The sequence below is a fragment of the Littorina saxatilis genome, linkage group LG6 (assembly GCF_037325665.1).
Source record: "Littorina saxatilis isolate snail1 linkage group LG6, US_GU_Lsax_2.0, whole genome shotgun sequence".
NCBI lineage: Eukaryota > Metazoa > Mollusca > Gastropoda > Littorinimorpha > Littorinidae > Littorina > Littorina saxatilis.
Window position 1 is genome coordinate 26,898,729 of NC_090250.1, and position 24,178 is coordinate 26,922,906.

General features: G+C 42.2%; 2 protein-coding genes across 4 annotated transcripts in view; one reads left to right on the forward strand and one right to left on the reverse strand.

Annotated features, from left to right (window-relative positions):
• LOC138968876 (ubiquitin carboxyl-terminal hydrolase 46-like) overlaps nt 1-24,178 on the forward strand; it is a 158,572-nt gene that overhangs the window by 52,271 nt on the left and 82,123 nt on the right. The gene's annotated exons all lie outside the window — the stretch shown is intronic.
• LOC138968871 (magnesium transporter NIPA2-like) lies at nt 17-24,139 on the reverse strand. 3 transcript variants are annotated; one of them, XM_070341539.1, is made up of 6 exons: nt 23,839-24,139; nt 8,426-8,654; nt 6,908-6,964; nt 6,366-6,456; nt 5,962-6,122; nt 17-5,153 (listed from the first exon to the last, which is right to left on the reverse strand). In XM_070341539.1, the coding sequence occupies exons 2-6, from the start codon at nt 8,556-8,558 to the stop codon at nt 4,507-4,509; spliced, it is 1,089 nt and encodes a 362-aa protein (XP_070197640.1). In that variant the 5' UTR covers nt 8,559-8,654; nt 23,839-24,139; the 3' UTR covers nt 17-4,506. The 3 variants fall into 3 exon arrangements, with proteins under 3 accessions (XP_070197640.1, XP_070197639.1, XP_070197638.1); XM_070341538.1 differs by lacking the exon at nt 23,839-24,139 and adding an exon at nt 17,153-17,650; XM_070341537.1 differs by lacking the exon at nt 23,839-24,139 and adding an exon at nt 11,713-12,739.

Here is a 24,178-nt window from a genome sequence, read left to right on the forward strand (position 1 = left end):
CGCAGAGATCAATAAATTTGAAAAAGGATGAGACATGTTATTTATTTCTCAAGACTTCAGAGCAGCACTGAATATTAAAATGACAATATCACAAGTGTCTCACAAACTCATTCACAACAGATCTTCATGACATGTACATTGAGGCAGCAAAAGAGAAAACTATATCAAAGATCATACATCTAGGGTCTTTACAATGTCAATCCCAACTTTTAAACTATATATTTTTTCTTTACAAGTACATGTGTCATTTTTTGCAAAAAACCCAGGAAAAGTGAAAAAGAAACTATAATCGTCCCAGCCAAAACAAAAAGGGGCATACTATTTCAAAGATAAAACCATCTTACTTAGTGATGATTATCATATCATCCAATGATATCTCAAGTACTTGGCTAGCATGCAAGAATGCTTGTAAAATCGACCACCATTTGCCATGCATTGATCACTCTTACCCTTCCGTGCCTGTACCAATTTTTGTATTGAAGAATTATTTTTACACACACACACTGTCTTCCATAACTTGACAAGGAAATAGCACACTTTGGTGATCTTCAATATCAGGTGTCAATCTATCTGAAACTTGAATGTTATACATGTACACACATTTGAGGGCATACAGTAATGTTAGTCCCACACCAATTTTTGAGGGGAGAAAAAGACAAACAGAAGCAGAGCTAAGGTACACACTTCTGGCAGGTTCTTTAAAATGATTCTTCACGACCAATGAAAGGCAGTGGTGCAATGGTTTGAGCAATTAAGTGATTGCAAGTTTCGTTGATCAGCCACTGTACATCAGAATTAATTTGTAATTGTGAACATTACAAACAAAATGAATCGTAAGGGGGAAACGCAGGAAAACATAGTATGAAATAAACTAAATTTTTTGACATGCTTCATCCAAGGTCACGATAACACTTATGATTGATGAGGTGGTTTTGTTCAAAATGGATACACACACACACACACACACATTAAAGTGAAATACTGTCTGACCACTATTCTTAGTCTTACTCATACCCATGTAATTTGCAGGAAAATTTTGTCAAAACAACATGATTGTTCCATCTGAAGATTTTATTCCCTGTGTATTAAAACTTCATTTATGTACATAATAAACCCAACCTCACCATTTTGATATATAACCACATCTGCACATTGCCAAAATACCGAATGACAACGAGATCATTGATAAATATTGCAGTTGCACTATATACACACACAAACACACTGTTTCATGCCCTCTCTCTATTTTTCTTTTCTCTCTCTATCTCTCTCTCTCTCTCTCTCTCTCTATCTCTTTCTCTTTCTCTGAACTCCCTCCTTCTCCCACCATGCCGCCAACACATACACACACATTTTTCTCACCACAAGAAAACAAATGTTCAAAGCCAATCATGATCAGATTCATTCTAGGCAAGTACAGACAAGCATATCCTGACTGCACACAATTAACACAGATTTGCTCAACCCACTTTCATTGCAGTCGAAATCAGGACTTTATGCAGTCCGCTCACTTCCAAACATAAACAAACAATAAATGAAGTCAATACAAACAACAAAAAAGATGTGATCCAAATGTGGTAACGCACACATGTGATATATATGCGTATAAGCACATCTTGGTGCAGCAATGACTATTAGACAGAGAAACAAATACACTGCATGGCATCCAAACAATTTTTATCCCCTTGCCACAATTTCTGACAGAAAGGATAATATTTACAGCAATGGAATTACTACAGTCAGTCACGTTTGACTACACAGTGTCAACATTTAGGACAAAGTAGACTTCACCTGATCAGGATAATTTCAGCACAACACAGAACAATAATAACAGCTTCAAGCCACTCAACATATCTCTGTTATGCACCCATCGACACACGTTAGTCATTACCCTGTACAGTATACGTTATTTGTATTTTGGGCCAAAATATGACATTTTACACAGATCGAGACAGTCGGTGCTCCCGTGAGACAGTGGTCGAGGTGAACAATGACTGTCGAGATCTGTGTAAAATGTCATATTTTGGTCAAAAATGCAAATAACATTTATGTATTGATTGATGTTAGTTAAAATTCCTTTTATTTGTTACGACTGAACGCACACAAACATGCACTCTTTTGTAGTCTCGGCTAGCCACCTAAAAATGAGTTTTTGTCGGACTCAAAGAAGGGAAATCCAATGTTCAATGGATACAATTATTACATTGTTGTAGCAGTAAGGCACCTCTCTCTTAACAGTATTATAAACAATGTGTGGCTGCAAAACACCTTTATCCTATCACATTAAATGCATCTTCTTGTTTGTCTTAAATTGTATAAAAAAAATATAAATGATCAAACAAAACTTTTGTATTGCTTAGAAAAAGTGACATAACTTCTATTGTTCCTTAACTAGTTTTCTAAGTCTGCATGCCTGTCACAGTCCAAAGGTACAACAATTAAAAAAACAATGTTGTGTTGTCGGCGATCACTCGGGGCAAGCGATCGTTGCTGCAATAAATTGTATTTAAAAAAGAAATGAGGTCATATCGAGCAGACATTGCACAACATATACATCCCAGTCAGTTATTTGCTGTGATTGCTGGTTTTAACAGGTAAACCACGTGTTTTTGCTCGACTCACTAAAGAGGGGTGCAACTCTACCACAACGTTTGGAAATACAGACAGAATTATTTCTGGAAAACATCTATTGTTTCATTTTGTTTGCTAATTAAAAAAGCTTATGCACTTTTTCCTGGTTGTAAAGATTTGATTCACAATTGCATATTTCACAATTTCAACTTTACCTCCCTGCAACAGCAGGTTTCTTTTTTCACATGTAATGCAAAAAGTGAGCATTCTAAGAACACCTGTTTTCATGGTGAAAAGTAAAAATTGCAGGTTCCCCAAAGCAACACCAATCCAAAGCCAGAATATTGCAGCGATAGTGGTAAGTATAATATGTCACATCTGAAAGCTCACACACATCTTCAGCATCCTATAGCAGGGTGTGCACAGAAGAAGATCCTGAAGTAACAGGTTTGCCTACTGATCACATTCACGTGTGAGGTCTGCTTGGTTTGCAATGGTTGAAGGAACATCCACATTCACGTGTTTCGATTCACTACTGTGATTCTTCTTTTGATGTCTAGCATATTGTCCTGAGAGAGGAATACGTTGTTCCTACTGAAACAATTTTTATGTGGATCTCACCGGAAAGAAAGCAGGTACACTCAGACTGACCTGTGAGATGAATACTTGACAGACGAATTCCAGAAATAACGGGTTGTGAAAGAAAGAGTGAACATTCTACCCAATATTGACGGACTGTGTGATGATATCTTCTGCTATGGTCTGTTGAGACAGTGATATCAAAATCGAGACCGGAGGTTGAGATTTTGATATCACTGTCGAAACAGACCAATAGCAGAAGATATCATCACACAGTCAGTCAATGTTAGATATATTGCTAATTCTCTGGACATTTTGTATTTGCTGTAAAGAAATTACAATTTAAGTATTTATCTCAGTTTTGGCTGTTCCAATCCCTCCTGATTATTATTTCTTTTTGTTCACTCCTTTCTTGTACTATTCAGTATTTGAAAATATCTTTTCTTTCAAAAAGTCTTTAGCTCAACTAAATTCTGGGATCATTACATTTTCATATATATTTGTTTGTTTTTAAATTTAGGTGTTTTTGTTTTTGAAGTGGGGAAGCAATAAAGAGGTCGTCGATATCAAAACTGATATCGACGGAAATGTTGTCGATATCACTTTTACAATGAGCTCAGTTTTGCCCAATTGACCAATGGAAATCCACGTAACATATGAAATAGCAATATTTGCTTTTATTCAGGCAAGTTTTGGACACATGCTACTTGTTTGCATGTTTCACTGGCACACCCCTTGCTAGTGACTGGCCCATGCTAGTGACTGGCCTATAATGTCACGTGGGAAAGTTTGACTCAATAAAAGCAACCCATACAAACTCAAAAGAGTCATTTCCAAACATTGTCTATTCCTGCTGAAATATTTTCCTTCAAGTGGATCTCAGCGGAAAGAAAGCAAATACACCGAGACTGACCTGGGACGTGAGAATAGAGAATGGGCTCTAAACGGCTGGAACCACCTCAAGCACCACTAGGAGGACGAATCCAAATGGCCGAGAATGGGGAACCTCACTGAAGTCTTATGCTCTGCTTCAAGGCAGGGATTGCATGCAGGATATACATCTTCAGGACTGTTGCTGCTCAGTCCTCATGTCAACTACACACATCATCCTTCTTCAAAGATCGCTTGCAAGTAACCGGGGGCAGTCCTATCTTAAAGACAAACATCTGTCTCGAGGACACCAAGCCTTGTTATAGTAGAAGGCCACAGAGCTATATTTAGCGTTGCCATCACAAGAAACTAGAGCTACATCTGCGGATTGCCTATTTGGGCCTTTAAGTAACACTTGCACACACACACATCCATTTGGGCGGAAAGATTTAAACTTATGCACAACACATATTTAAGATCTAAGATCTATGCCAGTGTTTCCTCTGGGCTGTCTTGATAATCCGTAACCATGATGTCCGTGTGCAGTGACTCCAGCTGTCCGTTCTCAAGCAAGAAGGCACGATCATTGGTCGTTGTCAAAGAATTGTTGTTCTCCACAGCACTACCACTGGCCCCGTCTTTGTTCAAACCTGGCAAGCTCCTGAGCGTGATGCTGAAATCCTTGAAAGCGTTCAACAAGAAAATCCCAGTGATGATCGTCAAAAACCCGCACAGATCGCCGAGGATGTCCTGGATCTTCATGGCGCCCCACTCCTTGAAGAGGATAAGGGAGGCAACCATGACTAAAGACGTGAAGAAGACGTAGTAGATGGGCGTGACGACCGCCGTGTTGAACGTGTCCAGCGCCCGGTTGAGGTAGTTGAGCTGGATGAGGATGCAGAGGATGACGATGGTGAGCAGCACATAGAACATCCAGTTGGTGAACTGGTTGTAGCCACGCATGGTCTGCTTCAGCCCCACCCCCACCCCCTTGCACCCCATGACGGTGAAGGAGCCCAGGCTGGAGCAGATGGTGATGTAGACGAGGACGTTCTTGCTGCCGTAGCGCGGTGCCGTGTGCACCATCAGGAAAACAGCCAGGATCACCACCAGTGTCGCGTACACGATGAACGCTGCACAGGAGAACACCACAATTAGAATCAAATCAATGCACAAAGATGTGTAGGTCACTGAAGCCTTGTGCTTAAGGTCATTGCTACGACCATCTTGGTGACATTCTAAGATAAGTCACAGCAACATTTCTTGATTTTTTTCTATCGTGTCTCTTGTTTGTCCACTTTAAAGGTTATTTGGTCAAGACCCTTGCAAACGTCATGTTTTGTCCTCAATAAAACGTTCAAAAAATGTAACTTCTTTTTTTTTTATCTCTTGGTCAGCAAAATGTTCATGAACTGATCTGCCTAACTGGGCTGCTTTATATTAGCTCAAGTGGCTACTAATAATTTAGCGAACACAATCGGGGCAGCCCAAAATGATATGATAAATTCTATGAAAGTAGTACCACACCCAGGAGCCATTTTCTTTCTGAAAATGCACTCAAATAAAAATAAAAATTCTACACAATTTTTAACAATGTGTAGCAAAACTTTACAGCATGAAAGAAACACACCTTATCCAAACCTTCAGTGACAGAAAGTGACCTGAAGGAATTAATGTAATAATCATTCAGTTTTTATAATAAGAATGAGGATATTTCCATGGCTTAAATCATAAAATAGTTCTTTAACCACCCAAGAGTTTCAGTAAAGATCGTCTGCCCCAAGTCCGCCCTTGCCATTGTCCTGTTTTCTAAGATTTACAGTTCATAATTTCTGTAAATTTACTCCCATTTTAAGTCCCCCTCCTTTCTGAGACCTAATTTTCTCAGATTTTTGGAGGTTATGAAAGGGGGGTTCCACTGTATACAATGATCTCACTCACCCGGTTCGGCCACCATGGCTTTGAGCTGGTCAATGTTGGCAACCTCCTGTTCCTTGGGGGAGTGGATGACCATCACTGTGGACCCGATCACGCACAGGAAGCACCCCACTTTGCCCAGCAAGTTAAGTCGCTCCTTCAGGACTCGCGACGCCAGGATGGCACTGAAAAGTACAATCATACACTGAAAAACATTACCAGATAAGTTTCCTTCATATCATATTAATTGTTTGTTTGTCTGTCAACTATATAGACCATTGGGTCAATCTACTTTTCAATGTTTTGTTATGTCAATCGGCAAATGCTGGAGCTGTAAGCGATCAAAAAGTGTGACGGAGGGACAGACAGAAAGACAGACAGTGAGAGGCAGTGTGATGATGAGGATGCAGGTGAAAATGCAGGCTTACCTGACAAGAACACTGAGCGCCCCCAGCGGCGTAACAAGAGTGGCAGGGGCGAAGGCGTAGGCAGCAAAGTTGGCAAACTCTCCCAACGTCACTGCACGCCAAACAACATGTCTACGTTACGCCCTGCTCTGTGTGCTAGGAAGGTTTAACATGTTATCACTTAAAAAACAGGTACTACAAATATACACCAATGAAGACATCCTTGATAGGATATGTTGCATGAAGAGATGGACGGAGATTCTGAGAAAAAGACACGTACATAGACGGAGATCAAACGGGAAGAAGATGTGTACTGTGTGTGTGTGTGTGTGTGTGTGTGTGTGTGTGTGTGTGTGTGTGTGTGTGCATGCTTGTGCGCGCACCCATGTGTGTGTGTGTGTGTGTGTGGGCATATGCGTGTATCGGTGGGTGTGTGAGTGTGTGTGTGCATGTCCACATGTAAAAAGTAGTGCAAAGGAATACAATACAAACAGAATAGAAAAGAGAAACTGACAGAATCAACTAAATTACACACAAACACATCAAAACAAAATGTAACTTACTGAGAATCATGCCTGCCCACCACATCCATTCCTTCAGGTATCCATAGCCTCCTTGGCCTGTTCACATACATCATCAAACATGTCAACACGTCCAGGTAAACCAATAACTGCTTCATAACAAAATCCAACAGTTGGGCCTTCACAGTCTGCCTTGCCTGTTTACATTGAAATCATCAGGAAAACACACACAGTGACACCTAAATCAATAACTGCTTCACAACAACATCCAACAGATGGGCCTTCACAGTCTGCCTTGCCTGTTTACATTGAAATCATCAGGAAAACACACACAGTGACACCTAAATCAATAACTGCTTCACAACAACATCCAACAGATGGGCCTTCACAGTCTTTGTGGCCTGTTTACATTGAAATCATCAGGAAAACACACACAGTGACACCTAAATCAATAACTGCTTCACAACAACATCCAACAGATGGGCCTTCGCAGTCTGCCTGGCCTGTTTACATTGAAATCATCAGGAAAACACACACAGTGACACCTAAATCAATAACTGCTAATCACAACAACATCCAACAGTTGGGCCTTCACAGTCTGCCTAGCCTGTTTACATTGAAATCATCAGGAAAACACACACAGTGACACTTAAATCAATAACTGCTTCACAACAACATCCAACAGTTGGGCCTTCACAGTCTGCCTAGCCTGTTTACATTGAAATCATCAGGAAAACACACACAGTGACACCTAAATCAATAACTGCTTCACAACAACATCCAACAGATGGGCCTTCACAGTCTTTGTGGCCTGTTTACATTGAAATCATCAGGAAAACACACACAGTGACACCTAAATCAATAACTGCTTCACAACAAAATCCAACAGATGGGCCTTCACAGTCTTTGTGGCCTGTTTACATTGAAATCATCAGGAAAACACACACAGTGACACCTAAATCAATAACTGCTTCACAACAACATCCAACAGATGGGCCTTCACAGTCTTTGTGGCCTGTTTACATTGAAATCATCAGGAAAACACACACAGTGACACCTAAATCAATAGCGGTACATGTAATTTTGTAAATATAGCATTGTGTGAGGTGTGAGGTTTTGACAGTTGTCCTGGGTTTTCCTGACCTGTCACGGGAAAACTGTATGTATGAAAAAGTAATGAATGTTGAAATAAATTGATAATGATTTCATAATATTGTTGGGATATATCTCTGGCTGGAGATGGATATACTCAAGCATTGCAACACAGACACACGCACACACGCATGCACTCACTCACACGCACACACACACACACAATGCAACCATGCATGCACATGCACTCACACACCAACTCTACCAATCACACACACACCAACATACACGCACACACACACAAACACTCACAAACATACATTCATCACTTACCACACACCCCTTACCACCACCACCAAAAAAAACAAACACAAAAAACCACAACAACAACAAAGCACATAAACAAACAACCACAACAAAACCCACACACTCACACAAAAACAACAACAACCAAAAATAAAAACGCACCAGCTCTAGTGGCGGAGTTTTTGGCCAGCCTGAGCAAGCCGAGTTTCTTGAAGATGAAGGACGTTCCGATGAAGAGACTGGAGAAGATGGCGAGGAACAGGCCGATGTAGAAGTCCTCCATTTCCTGCGGCATGTTTTCTTTGTCAAAGGGGTTCTGTGTGGTGTTGGCATCAAGGCCTGATGTGTTGGTCAAGTTGGTCAGAGAATCATTCACACCAGTCGGGTATACCTGCAAAAGTGGATTGTGAAATTAGGACTTCTGTTTGTGTCTTGGCTGCAGGATTCTGCAAGTTTTAATTATTTTTGTGCATATGTTTTGCTTTATCTACCTAGAAAAAAAAATCAGAACTAAAAAAACAAGTTACATACTTTCGTTGTAATCCCCTTTCCTTCCCATTTCTCACACACACACACACACACACACCGTGCACACACACACACACATTCCACATACAATAACAAATTATATGTTATTTGTATTTTTGACCAAAATATATTACACAGATCGAGACATGTCACTGTTCACCTCGACCGCTAGTGCAGTCTCAGAGGAACACTGACTGTCTCGATCTGTGTAAAATGTCATATTTGGGTCAAAAATACAAATAACATTTATGTATCGATCGATTCTGGTTAGAATTTCTTTTAGTTTTTATGATTGAACGCACACAAACATGCACTATTTTGTAGTCTCGGCTGGCCGTCTAAATATGAATTTTTATTGGCCTCTGACGTCACATGGGTCAAAGAAGGAAAATCCAGTGTTCAATCGATACATTGTAGCATAAAAGGCTAGCACACACAGACTAGTGTGAATGGACACACACAAACATGCACAGTATACAACAATACAGACACACACAAATGCACACACACACCTCAAACAGAACAGTACACTCAGATGCAACAACAACAAGTCGCGTAAGGCGAAAATACAACATTTAGTCAAGTAGCTGTCGAACTCACAGAATGAAACTGAACGCAATGCAACGCAGCAAGACCGTATACTCGTAGCATCGTCAGTCCACCGCTCATGGCAAAGGCAGTGAAATTGACAAGAAGAGCGGGGTAGTAGTTGCGCTGAGAAGGACAGCACGCTTTTCTGTACCTCTCTTCGTTTTAACTTTCTGAGCGTGTTTTCAATCCAAACATATCATATCTATATGTTTTTGGAATCAGGAACCGACAAGGAATAAGATGAAAGTGTTTTTAAATTGATTTCAAAAATTTAATTTTGATCATAATTTTTATATTTTTAATTTTCAGAGCTTGTTTTTAATCCAAATATAACATATTTATATGTTTTTGGAATCAGAAAATGATGGAGAATAAGATGAACGTAAATTTGGATCGTTTTATAAAAAAAATTTTTTTTTTTACAATTTTCAGATTTTTAATGACCAAAGTCATTAATTAATTTTTAAGCCACCACGCTGAAATGCAATACCGAAGTCCGGGCTTCGTCAGAGATTACTTGACCAAAATTTCAACCAATTTGGTTGAAAAATGAGAGCGTGACAGTGCCGCCTCAACTTTCACGAAAAGCCGGATATGACGTCATCAAAGACATTTATCAAAAAAATGAAAAAAAACGTCTGAGGATATCATACCCAGGAACTCTCATGTCAAATTTCATAAAGATCGGTCCAGTAGTTTAGTCTGAATCGCTCTACACACACACACAGACAGACAGACACACACACACACATACACCACGACCCTCGTTTCGATTCCCCCTCGATGTTAAAATATTTAGTCAAAACTTGACTAAATATAAAAAGTGGTTCTCCGATAGAGTCATTAACACATATGAACCCACAAAGGGTAAAGCAAATCTAACACCACCAAGGTGAGTTATCTACTGTACTTGTCACGTCTGAAAAGTGATCTATTACTACTGGTAGCACGTGTCCTTTGACTTGAAGTGTGCCTTGAAAATACGCTAATCAGTAATGACAAGCACACAAAAACAGCAAATGCATTTCTGTCTGTCTGTCTGTCTGTCTGTCTGTCTGTCTGTCGCTCACACACAAACACATGTACACACGCACACACAAACACGCACGCACACACACACACACACACACACACACACACACACACACACACACACACACACACACACTCATGTTATAACCACAGAAAGACTCCCCAAAATAAATTCCCATCGCCCCCCTACTGCCTTCTATCTGCTGACACACGAGAAGTGGTTTGGATAAATTAAGCAATAACAACAACACGCAATTAAATTAAAGCCAAACAACAGGTGCATTCAACATTGCGGATAATTTATCTGAGAGAAAAGACAGCATTATTTGGTAGAAAAAAATACAAAAAGGAGAGTGGAGTGGAGAGGAGGGGGCGGGGGTTGAGACGGTGGCGGGAACCCGGAGGAAGACCTCAAAAGAGAGAGAGAGAGAGAGAGAGAGAGAGAGAGAGAGAGAATGTGAGTTTGCATGAGTGAGTGAGAGAATGTGAGTTTGCATGAGTGAGTGAGAGTGAGTGAGTGAGTGAGTGTGTGAGTGAGTGAGGTGAGTGTGTGCGTGCGTGCATGTGTGCGTGCGTGTGTGTGCGTGTATGCACACTGATGTGTGAACAGGATAAGCCGATTTCCCTGTGTGCGTGAGAGAGAGAGAGAGAGAGAGAGAGAGAGAGAGAGAGAGAGAGAGATTCTTTGAACACCACAACCGAGACTAAAACAATGCATACACGTAGACAGACACCTCAGGTTTGTAACTGGGTTACACACAACCAGCACCAAAAACATCATAGTGAATTTGTGTAAGAACAAACCAGACCAGGAAACCAGCAACTAATGGTACAGTGCAAAACAGATTGTATCAAGTCATTGGGTCCCTGGAGTCACAGCCTTGTAGAGATAATAATGCCCAAAGAACGGAAACATGACGAATTAACCAAAACACCCTTATTCCAGAAAGAAAACAAAACAACAACAGAAAGAGCGGTCATGAAGGAATTATGAATTAAAACAGAGACAGCAACAAAAGAAAAACCATCCAAAACTGAAGACCAGAAATACTTGAACTCAGACAGTTGAACTCAAGTCATACACAAAAAACACAAGTTACGTAGGAATCTCAGCCCATGAGCGCAGATGAAGAAGAAAAAGAACTCAAAAAGAATTTCTATTTGTCTATGTAGTCCATCTCCGGAGAAAGAAAACACCAGGTTATAAGAGAACGCATTATCGTAGGAATGCAGAACGAAGAAATCAGTTTGAGAAGAGCAGAAGTCAGTGACACATGGAAAGTGACCGGAGCGCTTACCAGAGGGAACGAAGTGTTCATACTGGTAGTGGTAACATCACTACCGTTAAAAGGTCCTCCCATTGTGAAGTTGTGCTGAGGTGCTAAGGTCGAAGTAGTTGTAGTAATTGTTGTGCTGGCCATTTTCACCTGTGAGAGTTTCAGTAATAGTCACACCTGTTCACACTGGAACCTGAACGTAGCACCTTCACACTAAACCAGAAACAAGTCACTACTGTTTCGGCTTCATATTTCCACCTGTGTTGTTAGTATTTCTTTGCTGAAAATAACAAAAACACCTGTGAATTTTATACAAAATCTGGAAGTTGCAGCTTCACACAAAACCACTAACACTGAAGTCAGTCCAGTCTTCTTCTTTCTATCTCTCTCTCCCTTTCTACTTAGGTCGCCGACCCGAGCAATATATATTTTTATTATTGACTCGTTCCCTCGCCCTCGCAGTTATATTTATTTGCCTGTCACAGCTGGTGAATAAATGATCGCCGCCTAGGTTTGGGGATCTCTCGGGTGCAGCCGCTGTCTCAAAGTTGTCCACTGCCAAGTCTGGCCTGCTTTGTTTTTCCGGCAGGAGAACACGCAAGACTGCCGCTCAGGAATTCTAGCACCGCTGTTGTCCCAAAGGCTGAGACAGACACTGAGAGACAGAGACAGAGACCTTTCTCTGTGTAGCACTGTACGTCATACAGGTGAACGTTTGACACGTAAAAAGCCTACAGGTATTCAACCTCAGGTATTCAACTTCAGGTATTCAACCTCGGGCACCGGGTCTATTCAACTCTTCAAGGTCCACAGATGTTAATCATGCAGGTAATATCGTTCTCCTCCACAGGTGAACGTTTGACCCATAACAAAAAACAAGGTATTCAACTTCGGGTACCGCTGTTTCTCCAATCGTTGAAGTTGTTGACAAAAGGCTCAGCTAGAGAAGTCGGAATTATTCCTGTTTCGGATACACAGTAAATGTCATTCCAAGTATCCTTTATGATGAGTAGTTTCTCTCTCTCTTTCCTTTTGGTTCTAGCAAACAGGTAAATTTTTGACCAGTAAACAGCCAAGGTGCCCAACCTCAGATGTCTCTTCCGTTAAACTTGTTCATTAAATACCTGTTTAAATGTCACCAAAAGTCGCCGTAAAGGTCCATGGACATTACAAAAACCGTTGTTCTTTTGTTTTTGTTTTTGTTTTTTGAAAGGTTTAGATAAGCCGCTGTATGTGTTAAAAGGACCACAGAAATTGTACAGGCTCACAGAAACCCTTGTTCTTTTTGTGTGAGTAAGGTTTAGGTAAGCCGCTATTTATAAAAGGCTCACATGAATCACGGCACTCGTTCATTCACAGTCGCCTACGGAAGTCGATAGGTGAACAGTACTTTTCAGTGAAGGTATGACAAAACTTCCACAAACGGTGTCGCGTGAAATCCTTCACAATGTTCCGGTGGTCTGACACACTAATACACTGATCCAAATCAGTTCCAGGTCGCCGCTAAATCCCCCCCAACCTTGACCGTGTACCACTGTGGACACAGAGAGATTAAGCAAACACTGCTAGAAGTAGAAGGAAAACACAGCTAGCCGGTCAGTTTCACTGCAGACCCGGTCAAATTCACAGCGCACAATTCCACTTTAACAACACTTCAATAGCATGGGTATAATATTCTCAGACAATTGCTTTAAATAGGGTTTTTATCAATCATCCACTGGTACAATACAAGATAAACGTATTCAGAATCAACAACAACTTGCTATAAACTTGTAGTTGTGATACTAAAATCAGATCGAGCCGTGCAGAGCCAGTCAATTTCACTACATGCTTGTATCCGCTACACTCTACATATAGAAGTCAATGTCACTGCAGAGTCCGTCGATTTCACTTCAACTGTACTTTAAACCAAACCAATCTCAAAAAGTGGATGATCTATTCACAAGAGGTCACAAACCGGTACGCGTGTTTCTCAAAGCAGGGTAAACCATTGCACAAAGCTCGTCAGAATGAAACAGCTGCGGTAAAACAACCATCGAACCTTTCTTAGTCAAGGCACACACAAATACACAGGAATACTGAATCAATCCAAGGCGACAGCACACCTCGAAATATGTCGAAATACTTGAAGCTAGTAGTGCGTTTGTTTGCCAGCGACCTGAGACTTTAATGACAGCATAGTGGACAGTCCCTGGTTGGGGGTGGGACGACCGCAATAATACACCCACCCTCTTTACGGGTAGATTATTCGGGTAAGTGACTGTGTGAGTGAACGGTGCTTGATCGGGTACTGTGTGAGTGAACGGTGCTTGATCGGGTACTGTGGAAACCCCCTTGTAAGACCTCCACACATCTTACAATATCGGGACTCAAAAATGAAGGAGCCTTAATAAACGAGGTCAATTTATCGATGATATGTAGGTGGGGGGTGTCTGAAAAAGCATCGTCTTAGAAACGGGGAAGTCTCAAATCGAGGAGGAGAGGGGGTTCTTCAAGTTATAAGCGGGTTCCACTGTAGAGGCCGGGTCAGGTCAGCAGAAAGAAAACAAGGATGTTGTGTCCACTCCTTGTTATTCCACACCGGTCAGGTATTGGCCAACACGCTCCAGGTAACGGACGGTATGGGTCTTGAAACCCCGCGCAGGACTGTTTCGCTCTGGTACACCTTACAGGAGACCTTACGACCTGACACCCCGAAAGACTGTTTCCTTCTGGTACACTGACTTGACAGGGCGTGCAACGCTGTTTCGTTTTGATAAAACTTGACATGTTCCAAGACTGTTTAGTTCTCGTACACGTGAAACCGAAACTGACCTCGCAAAGCTGTTTCATTTATTCTCTCCCCCACCTCTCTCTCTCTCTGTCTCTGTCAATCTCTCTCTGTCTGTCTCTCTCTCTCTGTTTCTCTTTCTCTCTGTCTCTCAATGTCTCTCTCTGTCTCTCAATGTCTCTCTCTCTCTCTCTCTCTCTCTCTCTCTCTCTCTCTCTCTCTCTCTCTCTCTCTCTCTCTCTCTGTATCAAAACACTGAAACTTTACAAGGATGTTGAGTCACGCTGGTCACTTGAAAGCACATGACACTGCGTTGCGCTCTGGAAATTTCAAACGATACACACCTACATGCAATGTAATCAGATACTTCTTAATACAATGCATACACTAGACTGTCTCATCAGTCAAAATAGAGATTTGTGATGTGACACGATAGCCTTCTGGGTTGCGATATGATCGTCGCTCAAGGTTTTTGCACGAACACGAGGACCCCTTACAAGTTGAGGGTTTGGCGATTACACGTAGGCTACGTTGTGGCAATGCATAATGGACAATTTTCGGAAATAATTCGGGTTTGTATGGGCTGTGAAAGAGTGAATACCCTTGCTTTTCTTCTGACAAATAACTGTGCACGTGCTCCTGTCCACGTGCTTCTACCACTCCCCTCGCTAGTGATTGGCCCTTCAATGTTTGTCCGAGTAAAAAGCAAGGGCATTCACTCTTACACAACCCATACAAACCCGACAGAGTTATTTTGAGAATTCGTCTATTACAAATGGGTAACCACAGCCTCGATACAAGGACGATACAAGGACGATACAAGGACGATACAAGGACCCTCAACAGTTGGTGTCCACGTCCTCGTAAATACTTCTTATTTAATGTCTTTTATAATTATTGACAGGCGGTTAGATGCGTCGAAGAAAATGTTGCATTATGATGTATTCATTTACTGAAATGGACAATAACGTTTTGTTATTGTTATTGTTGTTAGCGTTACAACTATGACCAAAAGCGTACTGTGTAGTACAGGGGAACCCCAATTTAAGACTTCCCCTTTTTAAGACCCTGCTTTCTCAGATGTTCCGTTCAAAACCTCTGTCAATTTACTTCCATTTTAAGACTCCGTCTCATTTAAAGGTACTGAACTTGTCAAATCCAGGTGCACGGAGCCCCTGGGGCTTTTAGTCATACCTCAGGCAGCTATCCGTTTGAAGAACTACCAAGTTTCATTAACTTGCACCCAAAGAGTCAAGAACTGCGATTTTTTTTACGAATTAATTTCGTACTCGGACCCGGCTGGTCTTGACCTATTTTTGGATCTAAATTTAGATCAGGTAGATCACCACATCATGCACAAAAAGACACGTCACAAGCAAACTATGTTAGACGTCATCATGAGTTTGTGTAAAACAAAATGGAGGCCGGAACCACTCAGTTGAATCGAACTCCGACCAAACACCACGTAATAACTAGGTTAATTTATGCACTCGCGTAAACAAGAAACTGTCGAGCTTCACAGATGTCGTCGTTGGGTAGTTTTGGGTTTGTTTTACTACCATAGGAGGATTTTTGAACTGTAAATGCACTCAGCTGCAACAAAAACGCAAAACGAAGGCGGTGAGCTGCACTGTGCCTTTAAGATGATATTCTCAGAGATTTGAAGGTCTTAAAAAGGATGTTCCACTGTAATATCTTGTATGGATTTCATAATCATTATTTTTTGCAAGGCACGTGCCCAATGTATGCAACAGACTTAGTACATACTCTGTAAGTCAGTCAGAACGAATGTAACGAGCGTGACGGATTGCTTGACACGAAATTGAGATTTAAATGTCTTTAGTGTTAGCAGTGGTTAGCGAGGGACAGGGTTAGTTCAGTCGACACCCAACACAAATGTGCAAGAAAGAATATATCAAACAATATAATAAAATATAAATATTTTCGAACATGAAAGGAAATATTTAGACAGTATTTTGTTTCTTTTCTTTTTTCTTCTTCTGCGTTCATGGGCTGAAACACGTACACTCGAGTGTTTTTACGTGTATGACCGTTTTTACCCCGCCGTTTAGGCAGCCATACCCCGCTTTCGGGGGATGCATACTTGATATTTTCGTGTTTCTATAACCCACCGAACTCTCACATGGATTACAGGATTATTTTTTCCGTGCGCATTTGGTCTTGTACACATGAAAGTGAATAAGGCACCAGCAGGTCTGCACATACGTTGACCTGGGAGATCGGAAAAATCTCCACCCTTAATTAACCCACCAGGCGCGGGCGGGATTCGAACCCACGACCGAATTCTGAAGTATTTTGTTTAACAATGCTCTCTTCTCTTCAGTTTAAATGAAGCGGAGGATAGAAAAGTTGTGCACACCCGGATCCGGACAAGCCGCATTCTGGGTCAAGTGTACAACGAGGAATGCGCATCTGTCAATCGCACCTGTAATGTGCACCTGCATGGAAAAGTGAGAACCTACCTAACACACACACACACACACACACACACACACACACACATACACACACACACACAACATAACCATCGCAACAGACGACACCATCACATACACCTGCTCATACCTAAAATCAATACATTCACACAACTGCGAAAACTGCATGTTTACATACAAACAACAAAGTGAGTCAACTGTACTTTCAACAGTTTCAGTCACAAACGCAGCTTACCGCAGAAGTCCTCATGTTTGTGTTTTGGGACACGCTCGGCGTCTGTAGAGAACCTAAGTAAAAACACTTTCACAACTGATAGAAGCAAACTGTTCTGTACGACATCCGTAGTTGATGTCAATTTTGACTTCACCTCACACACGCGGACAGAGTATACCTTCTGCAGTTTCGTTTACCTTATCCTTGCTCGTCACACACAATGGGAGAATCATACGATTTGTTTATATAACACAGACGGGGACAAACAAACTGTCTGTTTGGCATTTTCAACACACAACAATGCCGTAACAGCTTGGCAACAGAAAGTCAAGAACAACAACTATACGACACATGGCGTCTCGAATCCGTCACTGCACAGTAGTAACACACACAAACACACAAAACACAAACACACCCCCGTTTGGTATCACTTGCGCACACGTCACTTGCCATTTAGCACAGCCGCCTGAGAAGGTGAGACAGTGAATACGGGGCAAGTTTTACAGCTGCTAAATAAGGCAATAAAGCGATGAAATACATGGCAGTTTTCACAGGCACCTGGAGCTAAAACCATAATCATAAGATGATTTTCACTGGAGTTTTCACACATTATTAAAAGGTGATGTTCATTTTTAAAAGAAAAGTGTAAAAATCTAATTTCAATCCGAAGCTGAGGAGGTTTCCCCTTCTTCCAGCCAAAAGTCTAACACCCCATCCTATTCCCTAATTAATACATGTAGGCTACATGGTATTTTTCACACAATTTACAAAACACAGCGGACCCCAGCTACACTGCCTCAGGTTAAAAACGTATCTGATCCCTGATCTGAAAAGGAAGCAACTAGGCTGCTGATTGTTGGTATGTGTCCAAGTGAAAGAATGCTCTGACTGTCGCTAAAAGCCTGGAGAGATCTGTGGTGGTTTACATGATGGTCCAAATGAAAACATGTACATGTACCTTTATATAGGCACCGCGGTTTTCACCCACTGGGCTAAGACCATCCCTTATCTAGGGAGGAAAAAACTATGTGTCGTTTGACCCACTCAACCATGCATGTTCTAACAAAGTCGAAAGCGCAAAGAACCAAGTAGATCCGGGGGGCCTGGATTTTTGTACAAGGAAGCTGAATGGTACAATCTGATGCCATCTGAGCTTAGAGTTTGCTATAGTGTCATGTTAACAAATGGAGTGTCTCAGCCTGTGTGTTTCTGTTTGTGGCCATATGAATTTAGAATTTGCTATAGAGTCATGTTAACAAATGGAGTTTCTCTGTGCGTGTTTCTGTGTGTGGCCATTTGAGTTTAGAATTTGCTATTGTGTGATTTTAACAAATGGTGTTTCTATGTGTGTGTTTCTGTGTGTGCTGTGTCAAAGACAAGGGTGGCGCAATGGTACGTAATCTCGATACGTAATGTTAACACAGGACAAATAAACTGGCAGAGTTCAAGTAGAAAAAACAAAGTAAACACCACATAAGAAATCTTTCACAGAGGGCAGCTGAGGATACACAGCCTTAATTGGTTTCCTCCTTCTGCATTCATTATTGACAGCTGATTCGTCGGCTCAGCACAGATAAGTTGCGTGGTATGCAGAGAATCGATTCTGATGTTCTGTGCTCAGTAAGAACAGCAGTCTAAGAGTTAAATCTGCTTTAGCTTGTATTTCTTTTTTTCTTCTCTTTGCTTTAGCTGTAATTTATTTTCAATTCATTGATTAAAAAAAAGGTTTTGTAACACAAACAAAAAACAAAACAATTCTGAATTGGGTGCGGGGGTGATATTTTTAAAGCTGCCTTGACTTCTTCGTTTGTCAGTAACCCAGATGAAACTGACAATGGGAACATTCGACAGCTCGTAACAAAATCTAGGAAAAAATGGGGGGGGGGGGGGGGGCAGTGCACCTTAATCTACCTCACCTGTGTTGTGAAATCGATGCAAAGAAAGAATAATGTAAGAGCATACTTCATCGACTATTGATCAGTTATTGATCGGGTCGACCTCGCGCCACTGTGGCAAAGAGCTCACAAGCAAGCTACTCGACCTGACCGACTCGATGGAGGCAATTTCAAAGCTTTTACTGTTCCAATGGCAGCAAGCATTACGAGACAAGGGCCAAAATCACCACACACAAATCATGCGCGGGGATCGGAGCAAGCAATGGTGGATGAGGAAGGCCAGGCGGGGGTGAGGTGGGGTGGGGTGAGGTGGGGTGGGGTGGGGTGTCCATTTATTCAACAGACTGCTAAGACATTTCCTATACTAGTAACGGAAAGTTAAGGGTAATGTCCAAACACACGGAGAGAACAGACATTGGGCAATCGCAGTGGACAAGTGTAACTGCGGACAAACAAACAAACAAACAAAAGCTGACCTAATCGGCGCAATGGACAATTAAAAGTGTCACAACTGCGGCGCCCAGCTTTTACTTCAAACCATTATCTAAAAGGTCAAAACAGCAGACGACCCGTGAACAGCAACAAAATAATCTCATCTCAAAAGCCTGAATGGCCCAGACATGGTTTGTGGGTCACCACTCTACGACCACTAACGAGGCTGAATGAGTTCTCGACATGATGTTCAGGAACTTAAATGACATCGATAAAAGCGTGAACAATGTCATAAAACAATAGCAGGTTCGGTGTTAACAGAGGTCTTTATTCTAAATATATGTTTATACATATATATACAAATTATATGCACGTGCATATGGTAATGACTACAATGCAGATGGACGGATGGTCTCATGCACTAGTAAAGATTAGTTTCTTCATGTGGGACGGCAAAGTCAGGTGGGACGGCAAAGTCAGGTGGGACGGCAAAGTCAGGTGGGACGGCAAAGTCATGTGGGACGGCAAAGTCATGTGGGACGGCAAAGTCAGGAAAGTCCAATCAAAGAAGAAGAATGGTCGAGTTCTTTGTCATCGATAAATAAGCACACGCCAATACGACTCTTTTGTCACACACACACACACGCACGCACGCGCACACACACACACACGCACGCACGCGCACACACACACACGCACGCACGCACACACACACACGCACGCACGCACACACACACACACATGTGGTGGGGAAGAGAGAGAGAGGGGAGAGGAAGGAGGGAGTACGCTACAGGACACTACAATACAAAATTCCAACACAACTACGCTACAAAACACAAAACCGTACCTTTCTTACAACGCTGGACATAGAATCACCAGAATCACCCATTGTCATTGTGAATTCAAAACGGTACTCAGCTGACAAAGTAATCCCATACAGAACCAACCAACAACCTGAGATTTTTAATCCCGATAAGAAAAAGAAACTGCCAGGTCAACACAATGTCGACCTTGCCAGTCGATCAGGGTCTCAGCGGAACAATCCCAAAAGTCAGAAGAACATAATCTGAGGGCTAAACATTGTACACCTCTGATAAAGCAATGAGTTGAGTCTTTCTGAAAACAGTCCACGCTTGTTTAAACCCATTTAATACAGTCCTGGGTATGAGGGCTAAGTATAGGACACCTCTGATTAGAACCAATCATTAAGATAAAAACAAAAACTTCTTTCTGAAAACAATCCACACTGGGATAATCCTATTAACAGTCCTTGGTCTAATACGTCACACGCTGTTAATAGTACCCACACGCTCTTAAATATCGATGAAAGTTTGATTAGTCGACGACACGACAACACGACTTGTTGTATTATTGACACAGTGCGTGTGCACGACGAAACTCAGAGCATGTCAGTTTCAAAACTCGACCCGCTGACGACTGTCAATCAAAAGATATTGATCAGCTTTGTCAGTTGCAGCATAGCAAAGCTTTCACTTTACTCGCTTCTATCAAATTGTAAATATCAGGAGTAATTTCACAACATGCCTTTCGAAACGTTCTGTACGCATTCCAGCCAACAAGCCAATCTGCAGACTGTGGTCGATAAACGCGTCAAAATTATGGTCCTAAAAAGTCAGTCTATGAAGGTGTAAAACTCACGGACGCTGCTGGCACAAACCCAGGGTCTCGAGACAATTGCCAGGAGGACAATACAAGAATCGAGCGGCTGTCTTGTAGTCACACCGGTACAGGCCAGCCACGTAATTCTCCCATTAATTGTTCTGCAAGACTCTCTCCTAATTTTCTCACATTTTTTAAAATGTTTTAAGTCTCAACTGAAACAGAAGTTTTATTGGTGTTTTCTGACCACGGCATTTACTGGCAGGGGCGGAGCAGTTAAGCCAGAGGGAGGGGGCTACAACCTGGGGTCCAGGGGGTAGACCCCTAGGGGGGTCTGGGGGGGGGGGCTTTGGCCCCCAGAAGCTGAAGAGTTTTAGCTATTTTATGAACAAATTATGGCTTATCCTTGATTTTAAACATGATCAACTGGTGTCAGCAGCCACTCATTATTTCTTTAAAGTGAGTATTAAATCTTCTTTTTTTGACAGCCAGGGGGGGGGGGGGGGTTCCGGAACCCCTGTAACCCCCCCCCCTAATCCGCCCCGGACTGGTATGCCATCCAGGAAAAAATACTGGCAAGAATGTAACTGGCTGCCACAGCATGTTTCGCATAATATCCCCCCCCCCCCCCCTACCCCCATGTGCCGAGGTTGCAGTTATTCCAACCACACGTGCTGCGTTTCACGTGCACACATCTACACCGAGTATAGTATAGCAGAGAGCACGGTCTGTTTGGGTGTTGCCAGTAGCGACCCACCCCATCACCCACCGACGATCATTGATCCATGGACAGAGAATGGACTGAAAGAAAAGGCGGAGGGGAGGTGAGGGGGTGGGGAGAAAAGAAGGGGTGGGGGTAGGTGGGGACTGCGGGAATTCCCCGAGGAAGAGCTTTATTGTCAGTCAGTTGGAAGAGCTGTCGTGTGATAAAGGATGTGATTACTTTGTGCAGGACTGAAGAGGAGTATCAGTGTGTGTGTGTGTGTGTGTGTGTGTGTGTGTGTGTGTGTGTGTGTGTGTGTGTGTGTGGTGTGTGTGTGTGTGTGTGTGTGTGTGAGAGAGAGGTGTGTGAGAGAGAGAGAGAGAGAGAGAGAGAGAGAGAGAGAGAGAGAGAGAGAGAGAGAGAGAGAGAGAGAGAGAGAGGGTGATGGGGGTTAATGAACATAGTTCATGTTCACAACACAGTTCACAAGGCTTTATAGTTATCTCCCATTTTATAAAATGTTTATTTTTCTCACTCTCATAAATTGAGTTGCAATAAGGGGTTTGCCATAGTCTAGCTAGCTGCTCTGTTCCACCTGTTTACAAATCTCTTGAAAGTGGCAGATTTCTCATGTCAAACTGCCAAGCAATGACAGGACAAAAATAACGTTTATACATTTCACTTCCAAAAGATGACAAATTTGTGATTAAATCAGAAGTTAGGTCTAACCACAAACAGCTAGGTTATTGTGCCTGCCCATTTATCAACCATATTTTTGTTAAACTTTTAAGATTAAAAAAAAACCAAGTTTCAGCTCAATGGAGTAATGAACATGTTTTTGTCACAATTATTTGCCATCTAATCCACTGTTCCCAGTACTACTGCTCAAAGAAGAACGCTTCTTAAACCAAATGACAGAGCAACTTGATCCTTCAAGTTCAATTATATCCCTTTTAGTCAAACTCTTGCTGAAGTCAACGCTATAAATACACAGGAACACTACCTGAAGGGTACAAGCAGTCACATTTCATGATACTTGATAGTGCTTGTGCATAGCCATGAAATGCCTGTGAAATGAAAAAAGTCCAGATTTGGCACATTGTGAGATTGTCAAGCATATGTTCCAGACAATAAATGGGATACAGTGGAAACCCCCTTTTAAGACACCCCCTCCCATTTTTTTAAGACCTCCCCCTTCTTAACTTTAGTTTAAGACCTTGATTTTTCAGGTTTTCTGTTCATAACGTGTGTAAATGTACTGCCATTTTAAGACTCCTAACATGATTTTCTCAGATGTTGTGAGGTCTTAAAAGGGGGGTTCCACTGTAACAGTCGTATGATACACCCTCACTTATGCGCCAGAGTCATATTGAAGTACTTCTGCACATGTAATTTAAGGTACCCTTTGAAGAGCTTTTATTTAGGACAGGTACGATATTGCCTCTACAACAGGGGCGGACCTAGGGGGGGGTTCCTGGGTGCCCGGAACCCCCCCCCCCCCCCACCCGTTTATTTTTTACCTTGTTATCTTCCACGAGAGGCCTCCGATTGACCTAAAAAAATAAAATTCCTTCAGCATCTGGGGGGCTTTGCCCCCCAGACCCCCCACCAGGGCTTTGCCCATGGACCCCACCGGGGCCTGAGCGGCCCCTGGACCCCTGCTCCAATTTGGAACCCCCCCCTTATCCACAACTAGGTCCGCCCCTGTACAAGGTTTATTAAGTGCACACTTCTACACCTCGACCTTGTAAAAGGGGGGGGGGGGACCACCCCAAAATACACACACAAAATCCAACAAAAACATGACAACACTTTGCAAATGCAATGTTCAAAAATGTGTCCAAACCCAGAACTGGACTATATGCTCCACAATTTATTCTTATCCCGGCCAACCCAGGAAAACACACACACACACACACACACACAAAGAAGCATAGAGAACAACACCAACCACCATGAAACGCCACAAACGATTTGGTGTGTGTAAACCTGCAGTTACACTCACTTTCCCCACCCTGTGTGTCATTTTGAGCGTTCATCTTTTGCATAGTACTTACCTATCGGTGTATTATTTCATGCGTACGTGTCATCACAGGTGATACGTAATCGATCGCCCAAACTGCTTCTATCGATCTAAGTGGCGGGGTGAATCCTAGATTTGCCTGGGCAGGTGCGAGAAAGGTAACCATGAAACGTAGCTTGGGCACTCGGCGTCTTTCAATGCGCTGTAAGTGTCGTCTGCAGGGGGATCGGGTCAATTAAAGCTTCTCCGCTTTATATCGACAGACTCTTTGATATTAAGGGAGGAAAAAAGATAAGTTAACTAATTACTCAGCACCTGATGAGAATGACTACGACTGAACCTCACAGCAGTGTGCTTGTGGAGTACGTAACTAA

Bases quoted from the DNA above. Each gene is read 5' to 3' on its own strand.
- LOC138968871 (XM_070341537.1), bottom strand. From the start codon at position 11,835: ATGGCCAGCACAACAATTACTACAACTACTTCGACCTTAGCACCTCAG. The intron at 6,457-6,907 runs GTAAGTTACATT...TTTGGCGTGCAG, and splicing joins GTGGGCAGGCATGATTCTCA to TGACGTTGGGAGAGTTTGCC. The intron at 5,154-5,961 runs GTGAGTGAGATC...TCTCCTGTGCAG, and splicing joins AGCCATGGTGGCCGAACCGG to CGTTCATCGTGTACGCGACA.